Genomic DNA, 21,189 nt, shown 5'->3' with positions numbered 1-21,189 from the left:
TTTATTTTTGACACAGGAGTTGAATCGAGGTTCTGAACTGTCACTCACTGATAATAACTTACCGGGTTGTACCTCCTGGGCATGGCTACGTTGACCATCTCAGCGGGTGGAGGGGGAGGTCTCCGAATTCTGCGAAGTTCCATGGTTCTGGCGGGTGTTCCACGGAGAAAGGGGGTGGAAAGAAGGCCGATGACCTTCAGCGGATGCACTTGGGGATGGCCCATTTGGTTCTTGGGGGGGAGCAGGTGAATTGTCCTCCAGATCGCGTAAGGCGTACTTCTTGTTGTTCACTACTAAATGGCGAAAGCTCAGATGTGCCCTGTGTCCTTGTCTCCGTGCGTCGTGCATGTACGGCAGCAACTTTTCTCTTTCCCGCCGAACCGATGAAGAGTTATCATTGTCAATAAATATTTTAGTTCCTTTCAAGGTTGTCCTATTTCTGATTATTTCCTCTTTCTTCTTGTATCGTAAAAAACGACACACTATGGGACGGGGGCCACGTGATCGCTGAACGTTCACACGATGCGCTCTCTGGATATCATCATCATGGAGGGTCACTTTCTCACGGTTCCTTTGAAATTCTGTTTTTAACAATTTTACCTAATTAGTATTTATCAGGATCTTTCAACTATCTGTTTTTTTTTTTTTTGGAACCTACTTCAGAATTTTTTTAGTCTAATTTAATATTTTTATAACCAATTTTAAAATTTTTAGAACCTATTTTAGGATTTTAGGACCTATTTTAGGATTTTTAGAACCTATTTTAGGAACCCAAAAGTACATTTTTTAGAACCTAAAAATCAGAGGTATAGTCAGTGATCAGAATGCTACATTTTAAAAGTAGCTTCGCTACAACTACAGCTACTCTTCCAAAATGTAGCTTCGCTACAGCTACAGCTACATTTACCAAAAAGTAGCTCGCTACGCTACTCCTGTTCGCTACTCGCTACTTCGCTACTTTTTGCGCTACTTCTGGATAAAAAAAATGAAAACAACGGTATAGGTATTAAAAAAATCCCCTACTACTGGTAAATAGATTCTGTTATTTATTATCATGATTCCAGTCATTCGATAATTTTGATAGCAATGTTACTTCAGTTACTTATTTTTACTATAGTTTTTGAGAATACCATACCTATGCAAGTGGTATATCAATTCAAATTTGATATATGAATATTGCAATTAGGGTGTTACCCAAATTAATTATTACAACTATACACAACTAAAATTTGGTAGGATTACGTATTTATGTTCACATCAACATATTTTTCTTGAGAATAAATATTTCATTTCTTATAGACTGATATGAAGTCAGCATTTTGAATGAAAAGTACCTGGAGCCCTTTGACTACAAAAGGGCCCCAGATTCGATACCCAGCAGAGGCACATAGTGGTTAGGAAGGATCCAGTCTCGATCAGATTATCTATGCATAAAATGGACTCAAAACAAAAACTAGGAAAGACGCCAAGTTGGGAGGATCAGATGCTCCTGCTCCTCCATTCCCCACACTGCTCATCATTCATCATTCTTCCTCGTTCTCACAATTAGCCGAAAGTGGCAAAAAGCGACTATAGATAAGATAATAATTAAATAAACCATTCATCCTCATTGTCATGATTGAAAGAAGTGGAAGAATAGATGAGGAGTTAAACAGAAGAGGACAAATGAATGGTGGTGGACTATATCAAAGTGTTCGAAGATTAATATGGAATAGGGATGTACCTATGAAATGCAAGAAGGTAATATGTAACACATACTATGTGCCAATAATTACGTATGGAGCAGAGACTTGGACAATGACATAGAGAGACAAAGAAAAGATGCAGCCAGTGGAGATTAAATTTTTAAGGAGTATTTTGAGGAAGACTAGAAGGGATAGAATAAGAAATGAGGAGATCCGACAGACAGTGGGTGTAGTGAAGCTTCAGGACAGAATAGATCAGGCACAGATGAGATGGTTCGGACACATGAAGAGAATGGATGCAGAAAGAAGACTACCAGTAAGAGCTTACAATGCACAAGGAGTGGGAATAAGGCCAAGGGGGAGACCAAGATGTCGGTGGAAAGAGCAGATAGTGGAGAGTGTTAGGAGACTAGATTGGAACACCTTGAAAAGAGAGGAGTTGTGAAAGACCAGGAAATAATGGAAAGGCTTGACTTCTATGCCGACCCAGCCAGAGGCAGGAAACAGCGAGGGATGATGATGATGATGTCATTAGCAAAAGTTACAGAAAAGTGACGCAAAGTAGGAGAAATACGTAAATTTGAAAACTATGTATATTAACTAAAGAAAATTGCAGGAAAGTTAATAACTCGTACATACTTTTTGCAATATGATAAAATTATTGAGGAAACTGTAATGTAAACCTGAGTGTTCTAAACGTATTGTAATTTTAAATTTTGTGGACAAATACTGTCGCGAAAATAATTGTAATTCCAGAAACTCTATCATTCTTGTAACAATAATTTCTTGCTGGTGAGATCCTATATACTGACGATGATCAATGCTGTTAACGTACTGAGCCGTTTATTGGTGGCACTATTCCCTTGTCAGTGCAGTGGAAATTCCATCGCTCGTTTTTTCACTGCAAAACACAGCAATTAATGACATTTTGGTGTCTCTTACACCATGAATATCCACAGGATTTGTTCCGGGGGTGACGCAAACCAGGCACTTTTTTTCCAGTGGTGCAGCAAACGAGGCATGTTTTCCCCCAAAATAGCGATGCAGCTAGAAAAACGTAGCTGTTAGCAGGAATATATTCATATATGTCAGTTAGTTATCTGGATATCTGAATTCTTCAGATACTAATTAAATAAATTATGCAGATATCTATAATCTACAATCTAGATAATCTGTATCTCCATGTAATAGACTGTCTTTATGAACCTCCTGCAAAATTAAGGGTTATTGTCGATTTTTTCTGACGCTGTTGCCACATTCAAAATTCACCTCAAAATGCCGAGAAAAAATGTAGCTGTAGCGAAATTTCGCTACAACTACAGGAATTTTGTAGCTTCGCTACCGCTACAACTACAATTTTCAAAATGTAGCGTCGCTACAGCTACAGCTACAAATTCTGTAGCTAGCTACAGTAGCGACGCTACAAGTAGCTCGCTACTTCTGACCACTGGGTATAGTTATGAAGTTTATGGTTGGCCGCGGTGGCTCAGTCGGTAACGCGTCTGACTACCATGCTAAAGGTCCCGGGTTCGATCCCCGGCCGGTTCAAATCCGGGAACTTTTCTAACGATGGAAGCGGCCCCGGCGCCCACCCAGTGTCGAATAACATGGGTACCTGGGGGAAACCCTGGGGGGTAAAGGCGGTCAGGGGCGTGATGCTGATCACATCACCCCCACTCACGACCGGATCAAGAAAGTGTGGGGCGTTACCCCCACACCCCCTATACGCCTTCATGGCGTGGTGCTAAGCACAGGGGAGCACTTTACCTTTTTTTTTTTTTTTTTTTTTTATGTGAAAAATTGGAATTACATTACTTCTGTTTAATGTACCTCTCAGCACTAAAGAAAATATGAAAGAAGTTGTTAATGGAAATGAGTGCATAAAGTAAGGCCCACAGGACAGTTTGAAATATATAACAGTTGAATTTTGTAAAGGCAATTTCTGAACATTTGTCTGATCCATGTGACAAAAGATGGAAAGAGTAGCCTGTTTGATCGTGTTACCTCAATTGCAAATTGCACTACTCTGAGAACACACTGAATTCAAAGTGCAATGTTCAAAACATGAAGCAGTAAATGCATTTCTGGTGTATTTGATTAACAGAACAGATATTGGTTGATGTAAAGGATTCGTCGAAGTATATCTTCTGTCCTAGTATATAAGAAGTGAGTGAAAACAAGCAGATAATTGGTAAAATCATGAAATTAGGAAAACTTTTCCTCAATTTCAATTGTCTGTTTCTGCTTATAACAAAGGTAAGCTAATTTTGTGTTTCCACTTTTACATATTTGTCCATTGAGTTTGTTAGAAACAAATAATTCTCATGGACATGGGCATGATGTAAACTAACTTTCAAGGGAAAGGTATCAGCTTAATAGCTACTGAGACCAGAACATTATATTACCTGTGAGATATACTTTCTAACTTTGTTAATTATCGGTAATTAGAATGAGAAAACTCAGTTTGCTTAATGAGCTCAGAAACTTATTAAAAGAGCTTAGCTTTGAACAGCATTTCATAATGAAAATAACATTGCTGGACTTCCGTGGGGAATTAAGCAGGAATGACAGCAGTAATTGACTCGTGTAGGTACAAAGGAAGAGTTTCACATCGGTGGAGATTTTACATTAGTCAAGCTGAAAACATTGTGTTCTCTACTTGAGATAAATCTCACCAAGACCCAATTATCATAGGTAGCACTAGGGAGGTATGAGTGAGATACTTGCTGACCCCGTATTTTCAGTTTCACACCCCCTTTGACATACCAAGTTTCTATTTCAGTGATGACGATAATAACAAGTGTAATAAATTAAACACGAAAGTAAGTTCATTATACTACACTTTGTAATAAAGTGATCCATTCTATTTTCTTTATTGAAAGATACATCCAATGTTTAACCCTTCATGAGTCGTGCTAGAAAAGTTACGTTGATGGTCATGCATGGTGCCAGAGACCAGGTTTTTAAAATATCCCAAATTAATGGTCTAAAACGCCAAATCCTCAATTATTATGATTAAATATTTTCTTTCCACAATTGTGATTCTATAAAACTATAAAAATTGGAATTCTATAATATTATAAAAAGGCACTCTTCATTAGTCGGGCACAGAACGGCAGGCCGGATTTTCAGTAAAAACTAGGTACGCCTATAATTGCGCATGGACTCCAACAGCAAGGGGCTTCAACAAACCCTCTCTAGCAGCTCATATATGTTATTAACGCTGAAAATAAAATCATGGTGTAAAAGAAGAAGGTTAGAAATTCAGCAAGACAGGGGACGATGTTGACAAAACAATCATTGATAAATAACGACATAAAAACCACACACCCAGAACTAGAGACCATGCGTGACCAACACAGGGTTAAGAAGCTGCAATTCTATCCAAATTAGCTAACACAGTACTTTCAGTTTTACATTTATATTGTACTTTTTCTTTTTTGAATTAGAATTTGAATTTAAAATTTTGGGTGTGTCAGCACTTAAGCTATTTTGAACCAGTCACCCTTACCATAACAAATAACATATCTGTAACATCGCATAACTAAAATCTTAAAACATTCTGACTTAGGTTAAAAGCTGAAGATGTAAAGGGGCACCAGCACACAAGGACAAAACACAGGACAACACACAGACTTATACTGGCCATAGGGCCAGTCGCCAGAGCCTCGTTAGTCTACAAAATGCAGTCCAGGGTGTACTACGTTGAAGTGAGATTGACAATTGGATGTACTAAGTGGAAGGTCATCCCTTACATCCCTGTACTTTTTCTGATTTTGTTACTATTGCAAGAAGTGATCCTTCCCGAAGGCACCCAAATGTCAATCTCTTTTTCATGTAGTACTCCCTGGACTGCATTTTGCAGACTAACAAGGCTCTGGCATCTGTACTCACAGCCAATATAATCTTCTGCATGACGCATGTTATCCCATCCATGTGTGTGATTATCCTTTCATAAATTTCATTGCATCACCATTCATCTTCATCTTTGTGAGATGGCATAAAAGCAAAGCAAAATGAAGAAAATCAATCAATCAAACACACACATACATATGTTTGTTACTATTGAAGTAATACACTGAGTAAATGCTGAACATGAATTTCTCTTTCTGTAGGAGTAGCAGTCCCGTTACATTGTCGGAGTGGCATGAAGTTAGAATATCTCGGACAGGTCGTTTGGCCATCCTTGAGGTAGACAACCAGTCATCCACGCAGGCGATGACGCCAGGTGCCTTCACTCAGCTATCACTGCCACAGAACTTGTACATTGGTGGTGTGCCCAATTTTGATATGGTTTCTCCAAAAGTGAAAGTCAGGACATCTTTTATAGGGTGCATTCAAAAGGTATGATATTAATTTACATTATTTCATGTTTGAAAAATGTGAAATATTGCATTAAATCAGTTCTTTTATGATCATTTTCTTTTTTTAAAAAATTTAATTTGAACATCAAGCATTTAGCATACCTTTCTTAATTCATAATGTAACATTCATATTCATTGGATTCCTTTTTTAGGTGAATCTCCAGGTTTTTAGAGCTCTTTCCTTTTTTTATAACATGGTTTTATTTCAACTAATTTTAACCTTATGTTACTTTGGTGAGTGCACAACATAATTTCATTGCCCTGGTTGACAATTATTTTATTCAGTGAATAACTTTAATGTTTCTTATGTTTGATTGAATGCTGATTCTGAATATGAAGTCAGATTTTATCTGCAGAACTCCATTTCTTTGTAACAAAACTATCAAATTGTGGACATTGTTCCATATTAGTCCAGTTTCTACTACAATCTCTCACAATAGTTTTGTATTCCTGAGTCTTGTTGTTTATTTTTTTATTTGTTGGAACTTTTAATAACCAAAATCTAATTCATACTATATTTTGCATTAGTTTTTGCTTATATATTGGTCTGACAATTAAGTTTGCGAACTTATCCTAGAAAATATGCTACATATCTTACTGCTGAATACACTGTGATCACCTTCAATGTACTCCCCTTGGGAAGCTATACACCGATGCCAGCACCTACTCCACCCTTCGAAGCAAATTTGGAACTCTGTTTCTGGAATGGCCTTCAGAGCTGCTATCATATTAGCCTTAATGTCCTCAATGTCATCATAATGTCTTCCTTTCAAAGCTTGTTTGATCTTTGGGTACAGAAAAAAAGTTATTGGGGCAAGGTCAGGTAAGTATGGTGGGTGGTCTACCAAAGTTATTTGTTTCGTGGTCAAAAACTCCCGTACACACAAATTCCATGTGTGCAGGTTCATTGTTGTGATGCACGAGACACGAGTTGTTGGCAAAAAATTCTGGTTGTTTGCATATCACTTTATCATGCAATCAGTTTATATTTTCCACACAGTTTCCCTATCAATGTTCACTTTGTCTGCTATGGATCTGACGGTCAGTCGCCAATTTGCATGCACAATTTGAGGAATTTTGGGAATGTTTTTGTCCATTTGGCTCGTTACTACCACCCTAATCTTTCTTCATGGCATTCTTGCCATACACCTGCACTAACATTTCCCATAATTCACTCCCACTCTTGCCCAGTTTCACTAGAAATTTGATGTTTGTTTGTTGCTCTAATTCCAGCTCGGCCATTTTCACGACAGCGCGCACACACAAACAACAATGCATGCCACTCAGCACAAATCCACCATGCATCAACACGAACACTGCTGTGAGACACTGAAATACCAAGGTTACAAAATCTTACAGAGATGCTTGCATACTGCTTCGTTGAAAGCTAAACGGTGGCGAGTTTGCAAACTTAATTGTCGGATCTCATATTGTGAGAATATTAAACAACTATGGCATTGCTGTAGGCTATTACTATTTGTTTTGTAACTTTGAGATATCATATAGTATGATGCAGTCAACTTGGGTCAGGGTTTATCATTAGAATGGATGAAAACTCAAAACCATTAATGATCGCTAAACAGATTTTGAAAGATTGTGTCAATTTTTGCATTTATCTCCAATATGTATAGATCTAGCTTGTATAGTTTGGTAAAGGCAAGAGAATAAAAAATACTTGTAACAGTATGTAAAGCATACAGCCTACAATTAGAAAAACTACACAAAATGAAAGAGTATTTGTAAGAATCAACCATACCTACTGGACCCACACCAATTTTTCTTTCTAAATCTGCTTTTGGTTCTGATTTATTAGTGTGTGATATGTCAACACCTTCCATATCACAGATTCATTCTAACGTACCCTTTCAAATAGACATTACTAATGCCAAAAATATGAGGGAGGATTGAATGCCATGTGAAAGCTTGATCTAAGATTTTGCTCAGCTAATAGAAGGCTCTTTATAGTATTTTTATAAAGCTAGTAACATTTAGTAGGATCATTTTTAGAGATATTGGCACTCCTTGACATGGTATATGCTAGCCAAAATTTATTAAAAATTTAAAATAGTTGCTTCAACAAATATTTGCACACTTTTATTTCAACAACCATCTCATGAAAACATATTATTCTCATAATAACTTTCCTGCTTGTTTTCCTAATTTAAAATAGAAAATATCTAATAATTAAAGCCTCATTGACTTTTCGCAAGTGCATAGATCAGGCAAAAATATTTTTTTTCCTTATAACAGATAACCTATGTTTGTATTCTTTTCCATATCCATTTCTTCTCATAATTTCTATATACTATTACAATTCAGTATCTATACCTAAGATTAAATCACCAAGTACTATTTTATTTTTTCTATTTTTCAGATTGTGATAAATAACAGGCCTCTAAAAATTTTAGCAGCTGCTCTGTCAGGTGTGAATGTTGAAAACTGTCCCCACCCTTGTGTTGCAAAACCTTGTGCAAATGGAGGAGAATGCATACCTGAAATGGAGTACTTCACTTGTGAATGTATTTTGGGCTACAAGGATGTTCACTGTGAAACTGCCATGGAAGATGACATCCCAACCCCTCGTTTCACAGGCCTCAGCTACCTCCACTATACAGATTCTGATACAATGAAAAGGTATAAATATAAGATTACTTTATTGTATTTTATCTGTTACTGCTCTGGAAAAAAGGTCATATTTTGTTACCTGAAATCAGATTTCTCACACCAAAGTGACAAATCAAACACGATAAGTGCCACTTGGGAATGAACCAATCAACAGCAACATTTCATGTCATAGTAGCATAACATGCATCACAAGCCTGCACTTGGTTGGCGAAATCCTCAAGTAGCATGCAACTTGTGTCACTTGTAAATTTAGTGTGAAATCTTCGATAAAATATTCATTTTTGAGAAACACATTGTAGAAATTAATCACGATTTAAATGAAATGAAGAATAATTAATATTTTATTAATTAATAATGTCAATTATATAATAATACTTTCTTATATTTAAATCATGCATAAGTTTTGCAATGTTATTCTCAAAAACACTATTGTAATTAACATCTCTCTGTATCCAATAGCTGACCTCCATGACTGAGTGGTTATCTCAATGCACTACAATGGCAAGGATCCTGGCTTTGAATTCTGGTCTGTGCAAGGTTGATCCTTGTGAGTGTCCATTCATCAATTTCATAATATCATCGCTCATCCTCATCTTTGCAATTAGCCATAAGTTCAAGAAAAGTGAACTAAAATAAATAAACAATAATAATTCCACATACTACATATTAATGCAAATTTGATATCATCTCTGAAATGGACTAATGAGGGGTTGGGTAATTGTTGTTTTCATGCATACATTATAAAGGAGGGTGAACAAGGAGATCAATTGGATTTTCCTCAAGCAAATGGAGGGGGTGAGGATTTCAGATTCTATTCTCACCCAAGACATATTAATCTCTAACTACAACCATAGGTGTATCCAGAATTCTTTACTGGGAGGGACAAGGAATATCCTGTGAGCATATGATATGATGTAACCAGGCGCGTGCCCAGGATTTTCGTAAGGGGGGGGTTATGAATCCAATACATTTTCCAGTTCACAGGTCAAATTTCTTGTAATAAATTAGATAATTAATATACTTGGATTTTACCCCAATGAACGCAATCAATGTATTTGCTATGGATGCTTCATGTTTTTATTGCATCATATAAAAGCACCTGCTTGAATATTTCCAAATTATTAATATTTTATATTTAATTGCTCAAATATAATTTTTAAACAAAAAATATGTACACTCAACATTGTAACAACATTAAAGACATTAAGACTACTTGATGTCTTAAAGACAGTAATAAATAAGGTACCACAGTTCAACAATTTAAATTCTGAAATTTAGGCACCGAGATTTCTGTGCGAGTTCTGACAATATGTCGTCACAAGTAACTTTTATATCCCGGTGAATGTTCAGAGCAGCTAACCCATTTAATCTTTCTTCGCAAATGGTATGTCGAAGATAGGTCTTCAACCGCCTCAAAGTTGAGAATGATTTATCATTTGATGTTGTTGTTACCGGGATTGTACATAATATGCGCAAACGTGTGTTTACTCAGGGAAATATTACTTCACTGCACATATCAATTGCTTCAAGAGCATTTACTGGACGTCATTGCATTGCTGCAAGATGACGATACCACAGTTTCATTTCAGTGTGAGCGTCGTCGCCTTGTAATCAAGGTGTTCCGGGTTCAATACCCGGTGGAGGCTAATAGTGGTTCGGATCTCACTTTAAACTTTAGGCCCAGTCCAGATTGGCCTTACTGTGGATTTAAAACATCAATTCAATCAACATTGTACTTGTTGTGGAGATGATTTTGCTAAATATTGTGTACATTTTTGGCATTGTATTATTATATTATTGGTGAAAACATTTGTTTGACAGTCGACAAACAAATACGAACCCCTTCAGTAATTAACATTTTCTACTACAGTGTCATTAATGTGTCATATTCATTTTCATATTAGGTCTATGGAGAGGAATTTTGTATAATGTTAACGTTATGAAACTGCGAAACCAACTGTTGAAGGGGCCACTCCCCCCTTCCCCTCCGAAGCCCAGTACCGCACCACAGGATCTGTTACTGAGCCCGACAAAATCTTGCCACACAGTGCTCGAAATAGAAATTCGTAGCCGAAAAGGGAGGGGATATTTGATCGATTTTGGAGATACGAGGGGGTACATCCTTGTATGGATCAACATGGAGACAATACAGTAGGTGGAGGATGCTCAATATGAAAATTATTCTAATTGGGGGTATGATTTGTGAAACTTTCTTAACTGGAGGCAGCATCCCCTACTTCGACCACTGATGCCAGAAAAGATGCTTTCAGAAAATGCATTTATTACTGCACACGTATATTACTTATTGTATTTGTTGCGTTTGTACAAGAGAAATATTCAGAAGATTTGTAAGGAATATTTACAGTTAATAGGATGCCTATCTAGTCTATCCCGTGTCGTAATACAAATTTTATCCCTTTCCTACAAAATAATAAAACTGTCCATGCCAACCGTGATTTTATAATGTGGTTGCATACATATACACTGTATAGTAGCACCAAGCTTTCTGGGACCTCGGAAAATACGTGCCACTGCTCCGACGCCAGGGTTTCAAATGCCTTGGTGGATCTATAAGATAGGTAATATCGTTTTTCGAGGGTTCGTGAACAAAACAAAAAGTAAATGATTGTAAAGTCCATTTTATATTCAGATATGTTAATCGGGACTGGACTTAAAGTTTAAATCGGGATACGTACCACTGTGCAATGCACCTTCACAGGGGATCAAACCCAGGATCTCTTTGATTACACCACCATCGGTGAGGCCCCTGAAATCATTGAGGGAACTTGTTCATCTTCATGTTCTCTCGCCCTGCGAAAGTTTATTGGTGATATAGGGTGACATCCTACACACGTCTTCCAGACATACACACTCGGACACCCCCCCCTCCCCTGCACACACACGATTGTATGCTTACAGCCCATGCTGTGGCCTCCCAGAAAAACAATTCTAAATCCGCCTATGGATATATCTGCTATCAAATAATGAACGTCACTTACCTCGACAGTTCCTTGACATAATTTTGCAACAAGGTTTGCAATATCTTCTGTTATGCCTTCTTGTTGAATATCAAGAGTCTGAAAGTTCGCACGTTTCACTCTCGCAATTCGGATGGAATTCCTCTGAACTTAAATCGACCTTTTCTGACGTTCTATGTGTGGAAGGTGAAGCTTCAACTTCAATTTTTTGTTTCTTTTGGAAATAATCTAAAACGTATTTCTCCTCTTTTCTCTATCCATCTTTAGTTCCACGTCAAAAATCTATTACACACGCAGAAACGTAACACACAACACGACCACTTCGACTTGCTACCTTGCAGACTGCAACTCGCTACAACCCCAGTGAACACCAGGACTTGGGAGAAAGATACCGGGCGGTCGAATGTCTGAACCATGCATCCAGCTTGGTCCAGCTCAAATTACGTCACCAGTGTTGACAGCAACTAGTAGTGTCAGTGTCAGTAGTGTTGGCAACTGCTAAATTATTTACGCACAAATTCAAGTGAGATCTTTCACACATGTTACAAGAAAATTCAATAAACTGAAGGCTGGAAATTGGTTGAGAAAAAAATATCTAATTTGTAAAGAGCACAAGAGTAAAACGTATAATATTTTGGCATATTAATTGCTTTTATTTTGTTTATGAACTGACTGGGCCAGTTGGGCTATATAACGCATCCTTCACCCCTCCCTTCCTCCCGGCATGCTATTGTACAAAACGTCGCTTGCCTCCTTCGTAAAACCATGCTTCGCTACTGCCTGCAACAATTATTATTATTATTATTATTATAATTATTGATATTTTGAAATAAATATGCATCCAGGTGCGAAATAAGATTTCGACTTACTTTGCCTACTAATTGTAGTGATTCAAATCTCACAGAACTTTGCTCTGCTGGCATAAATGGTATAAGAAGGGGAAAGAAAGAAAAGGGAAGTTAGCAGCACTGTCGTAACAGGAAAGGGAGGGTCATTCTCCTAAGAGGGTCATCGTGGGTGAAAGAAAGGGGAGGAGGAATTCCTTCAGTTCGCATTCCAAGGGTTACGGCTCTTTTCTTGACCATACTGAGAAGGAAATTCTCCATCCTTTTCAGTGACTAAGGAATGACTGAATGCTTGTGCATTGCTGTAATTCAACTCCAATATTATCAAAAGTAATTGAAGAAGCAAATACATTTCTCATTGCCAAATGTAAACATTTTACAATATTGGCGATTTATGAAATAAAATGTATTTCTGTTTTGAATTTTTTTAAATGACGAAACCAATGGGGGGGGTTTTAACCCCCACCAACCCCCCCCTGGGCACGCCACTGGATGTAACATTGGAAATGTAAAGCATAACATGCAGATTTGCCTCCATACATATACTGTATATCACGACAATTACAAAGATGAAACAAAGTATTAGCTCTTGCTAGCTGTTTTTGTTTAATAATAATAATAATAATAATAATAATAATAAAACATAGCAAAGCTCATTTTAACCCCTCTATGTTCTCAGATAAGCTTATAGTGATTGGACCTTTGGTGTAAAGTGGAAAACGAATCACTCTTCAATGTAGCTCCATGCAGAATCAAACCTAGCACCCTTTGATTGCAAGAAGACAGTGTTGCAGTTTTACACTTGCATTAACAATGAATATGAAAAGAATAAGTGCAGAGAAGAAGAAGTTCGACTTTTACTTCCCCAGATGATACTGTCTCAAACATTGGAACGTTATGGCCTCTAGAATATACCTCTGCTTTGTGTCCATTACGTGCAATCCCTTTCACCATATTATTCTTTATGAGCCTTCCCAATGGTGCAGTATTAACAGAATTCAAGTAATTTCTTAAATGTCCACATAACCACAGCTTGTAAATATGAAACAAAACATAAGTCATTAGTAATGTGTGGTAGTGGAATTTGAAAAGAACCTGTTAAACCACACGTGAGTAGTGACTTACGTTTTCTTAATATTAACCGTAATTGCTTTTAATCAAAAAGTCTCCATAGGAGTGTCCAGTAGACCAGTCCTGATTAGCCTATTTGTGACATTATTTTCTCTGCAAAATGATAATGTTGAACGATTTTACTTTCATTGGTTGAACACTTTTTGTTTGTTGAGATATAACAATACCATGACTTTTCATAATAGTCAAGTCATCTCTTTTTGAAGGGCCACATGTCACCCCAATGCCCCTTCCACTAAAATCCACCAATGGACACAACTGTGTTTGTGTGATATCAGGAGCTACTCAAAATCCATGTCCTGCACTGTGCGATCTAATGAGCCATGCTTTGGGCTCCAGCTATGGGACACACGCAGGTTTGAGTCTCCTGCAGGAAGTGTACAACTTTTCTCTTGAGATTTCAGCTTGTGTATGGGACCAGTAGGAACCCATCATCATGAGGAAATTGGGGAACTATGAATAATTAGCATAACCCGGTCATGGAAACTACAACGACTTTGGGTTCGTCATGCTGACCATGCATCACCCCGTAACTGGTTGGATGACCTCCCACCTTGTCAGGTGGGAGTGACGCCAGCAGTCAGTGGGTAGACCTGGCCCTCAAGGGCTGTTGCATCATGGGTTATTATCAGTGACGTAGCAGCCACCCCCACAACCTCTGCAATGCGGGGGGCCCCAAGGTGTATGGGCCCCACAACGTGCTTCTGAAATATTATATAATCGCAGAAATTCCACAGATAGTGTCACTTATAAAAAAATTTATTTACGAAAGGAAACAGAACTTTGGTTCCCAGTAACATTTGTGATAATAAGCAGTGGCGTATTGTCTTAGCCGGATAGGCCTGGGTAACTTGTTATGTGGATGTGGGTCCCCTCCGAAATGTAGAATTAACTTACTTGCTCCGTAGATAGAAATCAATAGGAAAATACCCCTCATCTCATACCTTTATATCTACGCAGTTTGTCATAAACATAGTGTAGTGTGTCAATTATCTACAGTTATGAATCCAGTAGAAAGATTCAGTTACTCAACCAATCGATGTCTTATTACTACACAATAAAGATCAAACTCGGTAATTCATGACGTTTTACAGCTAATATTAGTTTTATATACTGCTGGACAAAAATAACCGGACACTTGCATTTTTTGTGATAACGCATAAATTCTGATTCGAAGGCTAACTAAATGTTGCAGAAATTATTGGAAATAAAAAAACCTGAATATATTCAACAGAAAGCAAATGAAAATTTATTGTTAATAAGTTAAATTAGAACATAAACGAAAGTTACAGAAAACTACCAAAAAAATTAGGAAAAAAAATCTTAGCAATATTTTGTTTTAATATTGTTAAGTGCTACTGGTGGGGTATATAAGCTGTCTAGTAGCGGGTGTTACCTCCCCTGCCATCAATTACAGCTTGTAACCGCCGTGGCATACTTCGAATACGGTTGGCAATCACTTATTGGTCCAATTGCTCCCATTCTTCTTGAATAGCAAGTCTTAGCTCTTCAATTGTTCCTGGAACTATTGCACGGTTTCTGATATGTCATTTCAGTTGATCCCAGACATGCTCTATCAGATTTAGGTCCAGACTTTGTGGTGGCCATTCTCATCGCGTAATCCCAACTTTGTCCAGGTACTCCGTGACAATATTTGCAATGTGAGGACGCGCATTGTCATGCATAAAAACAAAATCTGGGCCTATGAATGGTGCATATGGTACTACATGATCTGCAAAACATTCTGTAATATACCTGCGAGCTGTCATTGCCCCATTCTCTACAAGAACCAACTCTGTACGTCCTTGTAAAAAAATACCTCCCCAGACCATTACACCACCGCCTCGAAAGGGTGTTATTTCAATGAAACAACATTGTGCATAACGCTCACTAGGTCTTCTGTACACTTGTTCACACCCGTCTGATGAACGTAGGTTGAATTTTGACTCATCGGAGAATAAAACCTTTTCTCACTGCTCCACATTCCAATGTAAGTGTTGTGTAGCAAATTCCAGTCTTCGCTTCCGGTGACGTGCTAACAACCTGGGACGTGTAGCCGGCCTCCGAGATGATAAACCACTTTCATTTAGTCTTCTACGAACTGTTCGTGAAGAAACCACAGCTCTATGAACATTTCTCAAACGCCGTGCCACAATATTTGAAGTCGTACGATGGTTCCGGTAAGACTATGATACACATGAAACGATCTTCCCGTGCTGTTGTGCATCGTTTCCGACCAGAACCCGGTCTTCTACCATAGGAACCAGTTCCATCATACCGTCTGAGAGCTTCATTGATAGTACTTTGTGCTATATTTAGCACCCTAGCAATATACGACCATCATCACGAAGAGCTACTGCTTTTACTACCTCTTCACGTCTCATTTTCAAGCTAGCAAACTTACAATACACTTGCAAGATAAACACCAGAAATGACAATATCAATAATATCTGTTACTATGGTTACTATGAACCAAAATTCATGCCTCTCTAGACATTAAACAAAATAACATCAACAGGAATTGAAAATCAATAAATTAAAACAAAATTGCATGAAATTAATTTTGAGCCTACTAGGTGTCCCAAATAAGTAAATACGAGTAAATAAATAAATAAATAAATAGTAAATGGAAAACTATGCAAAATGTTCAATAATGAATGTTCAATTGTTCAATACTTAACTGAGAGCGTAATTCATAAGTAATTGCAATTCAGATGTCAAATATTAAGGTGTCCGGTTTTTTTTGTCCAGCAGTATATGTGATATTTAAAATGTAACTTCATGCTAAATATTATCAAGGGGGGCCTAAGCCTTTTCATATTGATATAAGAGCTGAAATGAAATTCCCACATTATCTGCACCCAGTGGTGGCCCACGGCTACTACTATGATGGGTAGTGCCAACGTGATAAAAAAATCAAAGAAAAAAAACCTGCAATGCAGCTTGACCCAAGTCTTTCCACCATGAGGTTGGCCGATTACGAGATTCGAATCTCCTTGACTGTAAATTGTAAATGTATTAATTTAACAATACTTTGGCGAGGTATGTGTTTCTTCTGAGGGTAGTGCCATGTCAGGGTGGCTCTGCTCTTTGAGCCGCCGCTGTACTACACCTATTACGTTTTACTTCAAAGGGGCCCACAAACTCAGTAGGAGGTGGAGCCCAGGGGCAATTACCCCTTTGCCCTAAGGGCCATCCTCTACTCTGCAACTACATATCTCAAATCCATAGGTCCAACCCAGTGGCTACTCATGATTTCACATTTAAAATCATAATAGAACATGTGCGAATTACTCACTCATGGCAAACTGAATAATGCTTTCTAAAATATTCCTTAGAAAATTCTTTTAAAAAACATCTAAAACTGTTTTTCTTACGTATTGGCGCCAATATGTAAGTAAACAGTTTTTAGATGTTCTTTAAAATATTTTTTTAAGGAATTTTTTTTAGAAAGCATTATTCAGAATGTCACATTTGCATTCCAATGATGAGAGAGGGGAAGTCAAACTGGTCAGTTGACTCCCCCTGAAAGTTTGCATCCTTAATTGGAAGTTTAAATAATGGAGAAATTTATTATTTTGATAAATCAAAATAAATCATGATACAGGTCAGAACTTAATGTTTTCATATTTCACCCATTCTGTGTTTTTCCAAAATTCAAAACATGAGAATGTTTGTGTAAGAAGTCGCACAATATAATCTTTGTGTCTTAAATTTTGCCCTTATTTCTAAAGGTTTGTCTTTAACAAGCTGTATAACAGTTAAAAAATAGAATAACGATGAATTTAATTATATTAATCCTATGAAAATAAAATAAATGGTATGTCATCCAATTTATCGAGTAGAAGTCTCCCCCACCCCCAGGATATAATAATAGTAAGATCATGAATTGGTAATAAAGTAATTAATGATTTATTATTATTAATTTATAATAATTGTTTTAATGTTATTATTACTGCTACTACTTAATGTTATATTAAATGTAAAGGTAAAGTACACCCCACAGAAACTTTTGGTGATTTCGTTGGTGACAATATCTGTTAGAAGAATCATGTGGAATGCAATGACAAATAGCCATGGTTCACAGCATTGTAGATCTGTGATATATATATATATATATATATATAATCCATGGTGCAACAGCCCTCGAAGGGCTTTGGCCTATCTCCCGACTGCCAGTCTGCCTCCCACAATCCTACCTAGAGATGTGGAGTTCTTCAACCGGTAATGGGGTGACGTGGGGTCAGCACGTCAAACCCTCAGCCATTATAGGAGATTTCTGACCGGATTACGCTACTCACTCATAGCTCCCCAATTTCCTCAGGATGCTGGGTTCCCACCGATCCTATACACAGGCTGAAAACCCAGAGACTGAACTCAGGTGGACTCAAACCCATGCTGTCCCACAGTCAGAGCCCAAAGCACAGTACAGTTCGCATGGCCACAGAGGAGGACCTTACAGTTAATTAGTTACTTCCAAACACTGGGACTGAACATACAGGGATCATTCAACATCAATCAACCAATAAAAAAATATTTTTGAACCTTTAGGATTCAGATTCTTAATATTTTTTTGGTTATTTATTGTTCCCATCAAGAGGAGAAAGAATACATAATTTCAGATTATTTGTGCTCTTAGTTTTTGAGCTATTGACTTTCAAAAATGCAACAATTGCAATATTTTGACAGCATTTTGAAATATTTAAATAGCTATAAATCAAAAATTATTTAACCTAGAGAGCTCAAATTGGTGTTGTTCTCTTCTATTTTAATGAGCTTTAATTTGAAATACAGCTTGACTGTGGTATTAGAATTTTGTGATTTCTATAAAACTCAAAAAAAAAAAAAATTAAGTTTCAAAAACACTCCTTTTTATTTTTTTGAAAAAAAAAATATATGTGTTTTAAAGACATCAATTGACTATTTGTGTGCAAAATTTCATAATGGGTCAGCAATGAGTTCCTATGGAAATTATTTTTTTTGTATTATAATTTGCATGAAATTTGCTAAATTTGTTTACTTGCATGTTAAACTCTAACTATAACCTGAGTGGTTCATGATTAAGGCTTCATATTTATCTACCTTATAACTTTGGACTTCAAATAACATAAAATTCCTAAGATTTACCATTTTTGATAATAAAATAACAATGTACTTTGTATTTATATGCAAAAACACCACAAATATGTAGTATTGGTTGCATATGTAAACATTTGTGAAATAATAACTTAGCATATATTTTCTATATGTGCAGTCCATTGATATTTCAAGTTTTTATGCAACTAAATATGCTTGAATAAAATATGTAGCCTACTTACATGAAAACCTGGATCATAGATATAAGTATTCATATGCAACTTTCATTTAATTACTATTTTCTATTATACAGGATTATCAACAACAAAATCAACATAAATATGAGATTTCGAACAAGCTCAGAACATGGTTTACTGCTGTGGAGTGGAAGACACCAAATGACACCCTCAGGAGACTTTGTAGCTCTGGGAGTTCAAAATGGCCACTTACATTTCCGGTATAATCTGGGAAGTGGAGAAGTAGTAATAAATTATAACCTCACAAAAATCAATGATGGATTGTGGCATAGGGTTAAAGCTATAAGGTACGTAATTCTGTACATGCATTTCACTTATTACGAGATGTCAAACATGTGCATTTGTGTTTCAGTTAGTACACGTTACTCTTCTACCTCCTAAAGTTGATAGGGATGATCAGGGAAGGGATTTATACGTAAATACATATTTATGTATGCAGCTAAAATTAGATATATATATATTATGTATTACCTTTGCGGATCATGGCATGTAGACTTGATATATTCATTGAAGATTCGGCACACTCAGGAGATGTACTACATAGAAATTTTAAGCGAAAAATGCAGGCTCGACCAGGACTCGAACCTGGGTCTCTGGCATACCGTGCCATTGCTATAACCACTGAGTTTCTGAGCCGGCTACAGATCCCGTTGCGGTAGCACTGGCAGAGACAATTCCACGCAGGTAAAACAGTGATAGCGAAATATCAGGCAAGGCCAGGCCAGCTGTTGCCCTGCAATTGCATTAATTACAAGTTCACTGTCATCCAAACTATATATATATATATATATATATATATATATATATATATATTTCAATTTTTCACCTCCCAACTGTTTACTTTTGCTATTGTAAAACACTTGAAATTTCTGGTTATATACAATTGTTGTCAACAATAGAGAATGAGGGCTCAAGCATTGGCTCCTGGTTATTATAAATGTTAATATGGCAACTTTGGAAGAGAGTCCCAGGTCGAGCAGCTCATTCCTAACCCCACACTCACTACTACAGTAGTTGAGCACCCGACAGCAATGCCAGAAGCAACAATTTTGTGGCACGCATACGGGATTTGCTTCTGATTTCTCTTGAAGACAGTCACGGTAATAGTTACAATGCCGAGCTTGTGTAGTGTTTTATATTATTAAGGTACGTTTTTACAGTTTTAAGTCCATATTTGACTCCATATTTTGGTTAAAATAACTAAATATGTATTTACTTATTTAGCACATTTTTACTACATATAAATCCGTTCCTTGGTGATGATGATGAATCAGATAGAATAAGCATAGAGATAGAGATACTTGAGACTGTAAACTAGGATTTTAGTTTTAGTGCATGCTATATCAACTCTTTCCCAACATAAGATGATAAATCATACATGTGGAAACATAGGCACATTCAACCTTAAAAAAAATAATGGTGCCATCTAATTTATGTGATTACAATATAAAACGCCAATTAATTCAAGTACTTTATTTATTCTTTAAAATGTACAAAAATTTACAATCTCTTTACTACAAATTTTACAGGAGATGAAGAATTAAAAGCTATACATCACCCTCCTCTCTATCATCTTGTCCAGAAGTTTTTATTTTTTATTTTGCATGTGCAATTCATTGCATAAACAACGCTGTGCAACAATATTGCATAAAATACAAAAAAGCACAAACTGTACAAATACCTACCTACAAACATACTCAGACCTGGAATTAGTGATACTTGGCAGACTAAAGCCCTTGGTTGCCATATGCAAAGGGAAATTTCCCTACTAGGAAATTTGCTTTGTAAAGGTCCACAAAATGGGAAAATAGGATGTTTAAAAAAATGAGATGTTTAAAGTGTGGCATAAATGTAAAGGAATATACTATTGAATGTAATGTGACCTAAAAGTTATTACTGTAATTGTATATAAGGGAGCTTCATTACATTGTTTGCTCCAGATCTCCACATATATATAATAAATTCATACTTATACATGCATACAGATAAACACTTATAATATATTTATCTCTTAAGAATCAGCATATACAAAAGTAAAGATAAAATAATATTGCAGCAGGATACCATTATATGTACCATTGTAAAGGAACATGCATAGTTCAACAAGACATAATTATATGTCAGAGGAACCACTATTTTTCCCCCATTCATTTTCAGTGATCTGTTTGTGTCAAGTTAATTATCAAATAATAGGCAAAACTAAAACCTGATTCAATATATTGAAATAC

General features: G+C 36.7%; 1 protein-coding gene across 1 annotated transcript in view; it reads left to right on the top strand.

Moving 5' to 3' along the window:
* Positions 1-21,189, top strand: part of SP2353 (EGF like, fibronectin type III and laminin G domains protein pikachurin) — a 507,832-nt gene that overhangs the window by 473,261 nt on the left and 13,382 nt on the right. The window contains exons 9-11 of the mRNA XM_083131470.1: positions 5,801-6,029; positions 8,424-8,683; positions 19,018-19,248. Of these exons, the coding sequence (XP_082987596.1) occupies positions 5,801-6,029; positions 8,424-8,683; positions 19,018-19,248 (720 nt within the window). The remainder of the gene's footprint in view (positions 1-5,800; positions 6,030-8,423; positions 8,684-19,017; positions 19,249-21,189) is intronic.

The sequence above is a fragment of the Lepisma saccharinum genome, chromosome 1 (assembly GCF_977018435.1).
Source record: "Lepisma saccharinum chromosome 1, izLepSacc3.1, whole genome shotgun sequence".
In the NCBI taxonomy this organism is placed as follows: domain Eukaryota; kingdom Metazoa; phylum Arthropoda; class Insecta; order Zygentoma; family Lepismatidae; genus Lepisma; species Lepisma saccharinum.
The sequence above is the reverse complement of the archived record's forward strand: the minus strand, read 5'-3'. Positions and strand labels throughout refer to the sequence as shown.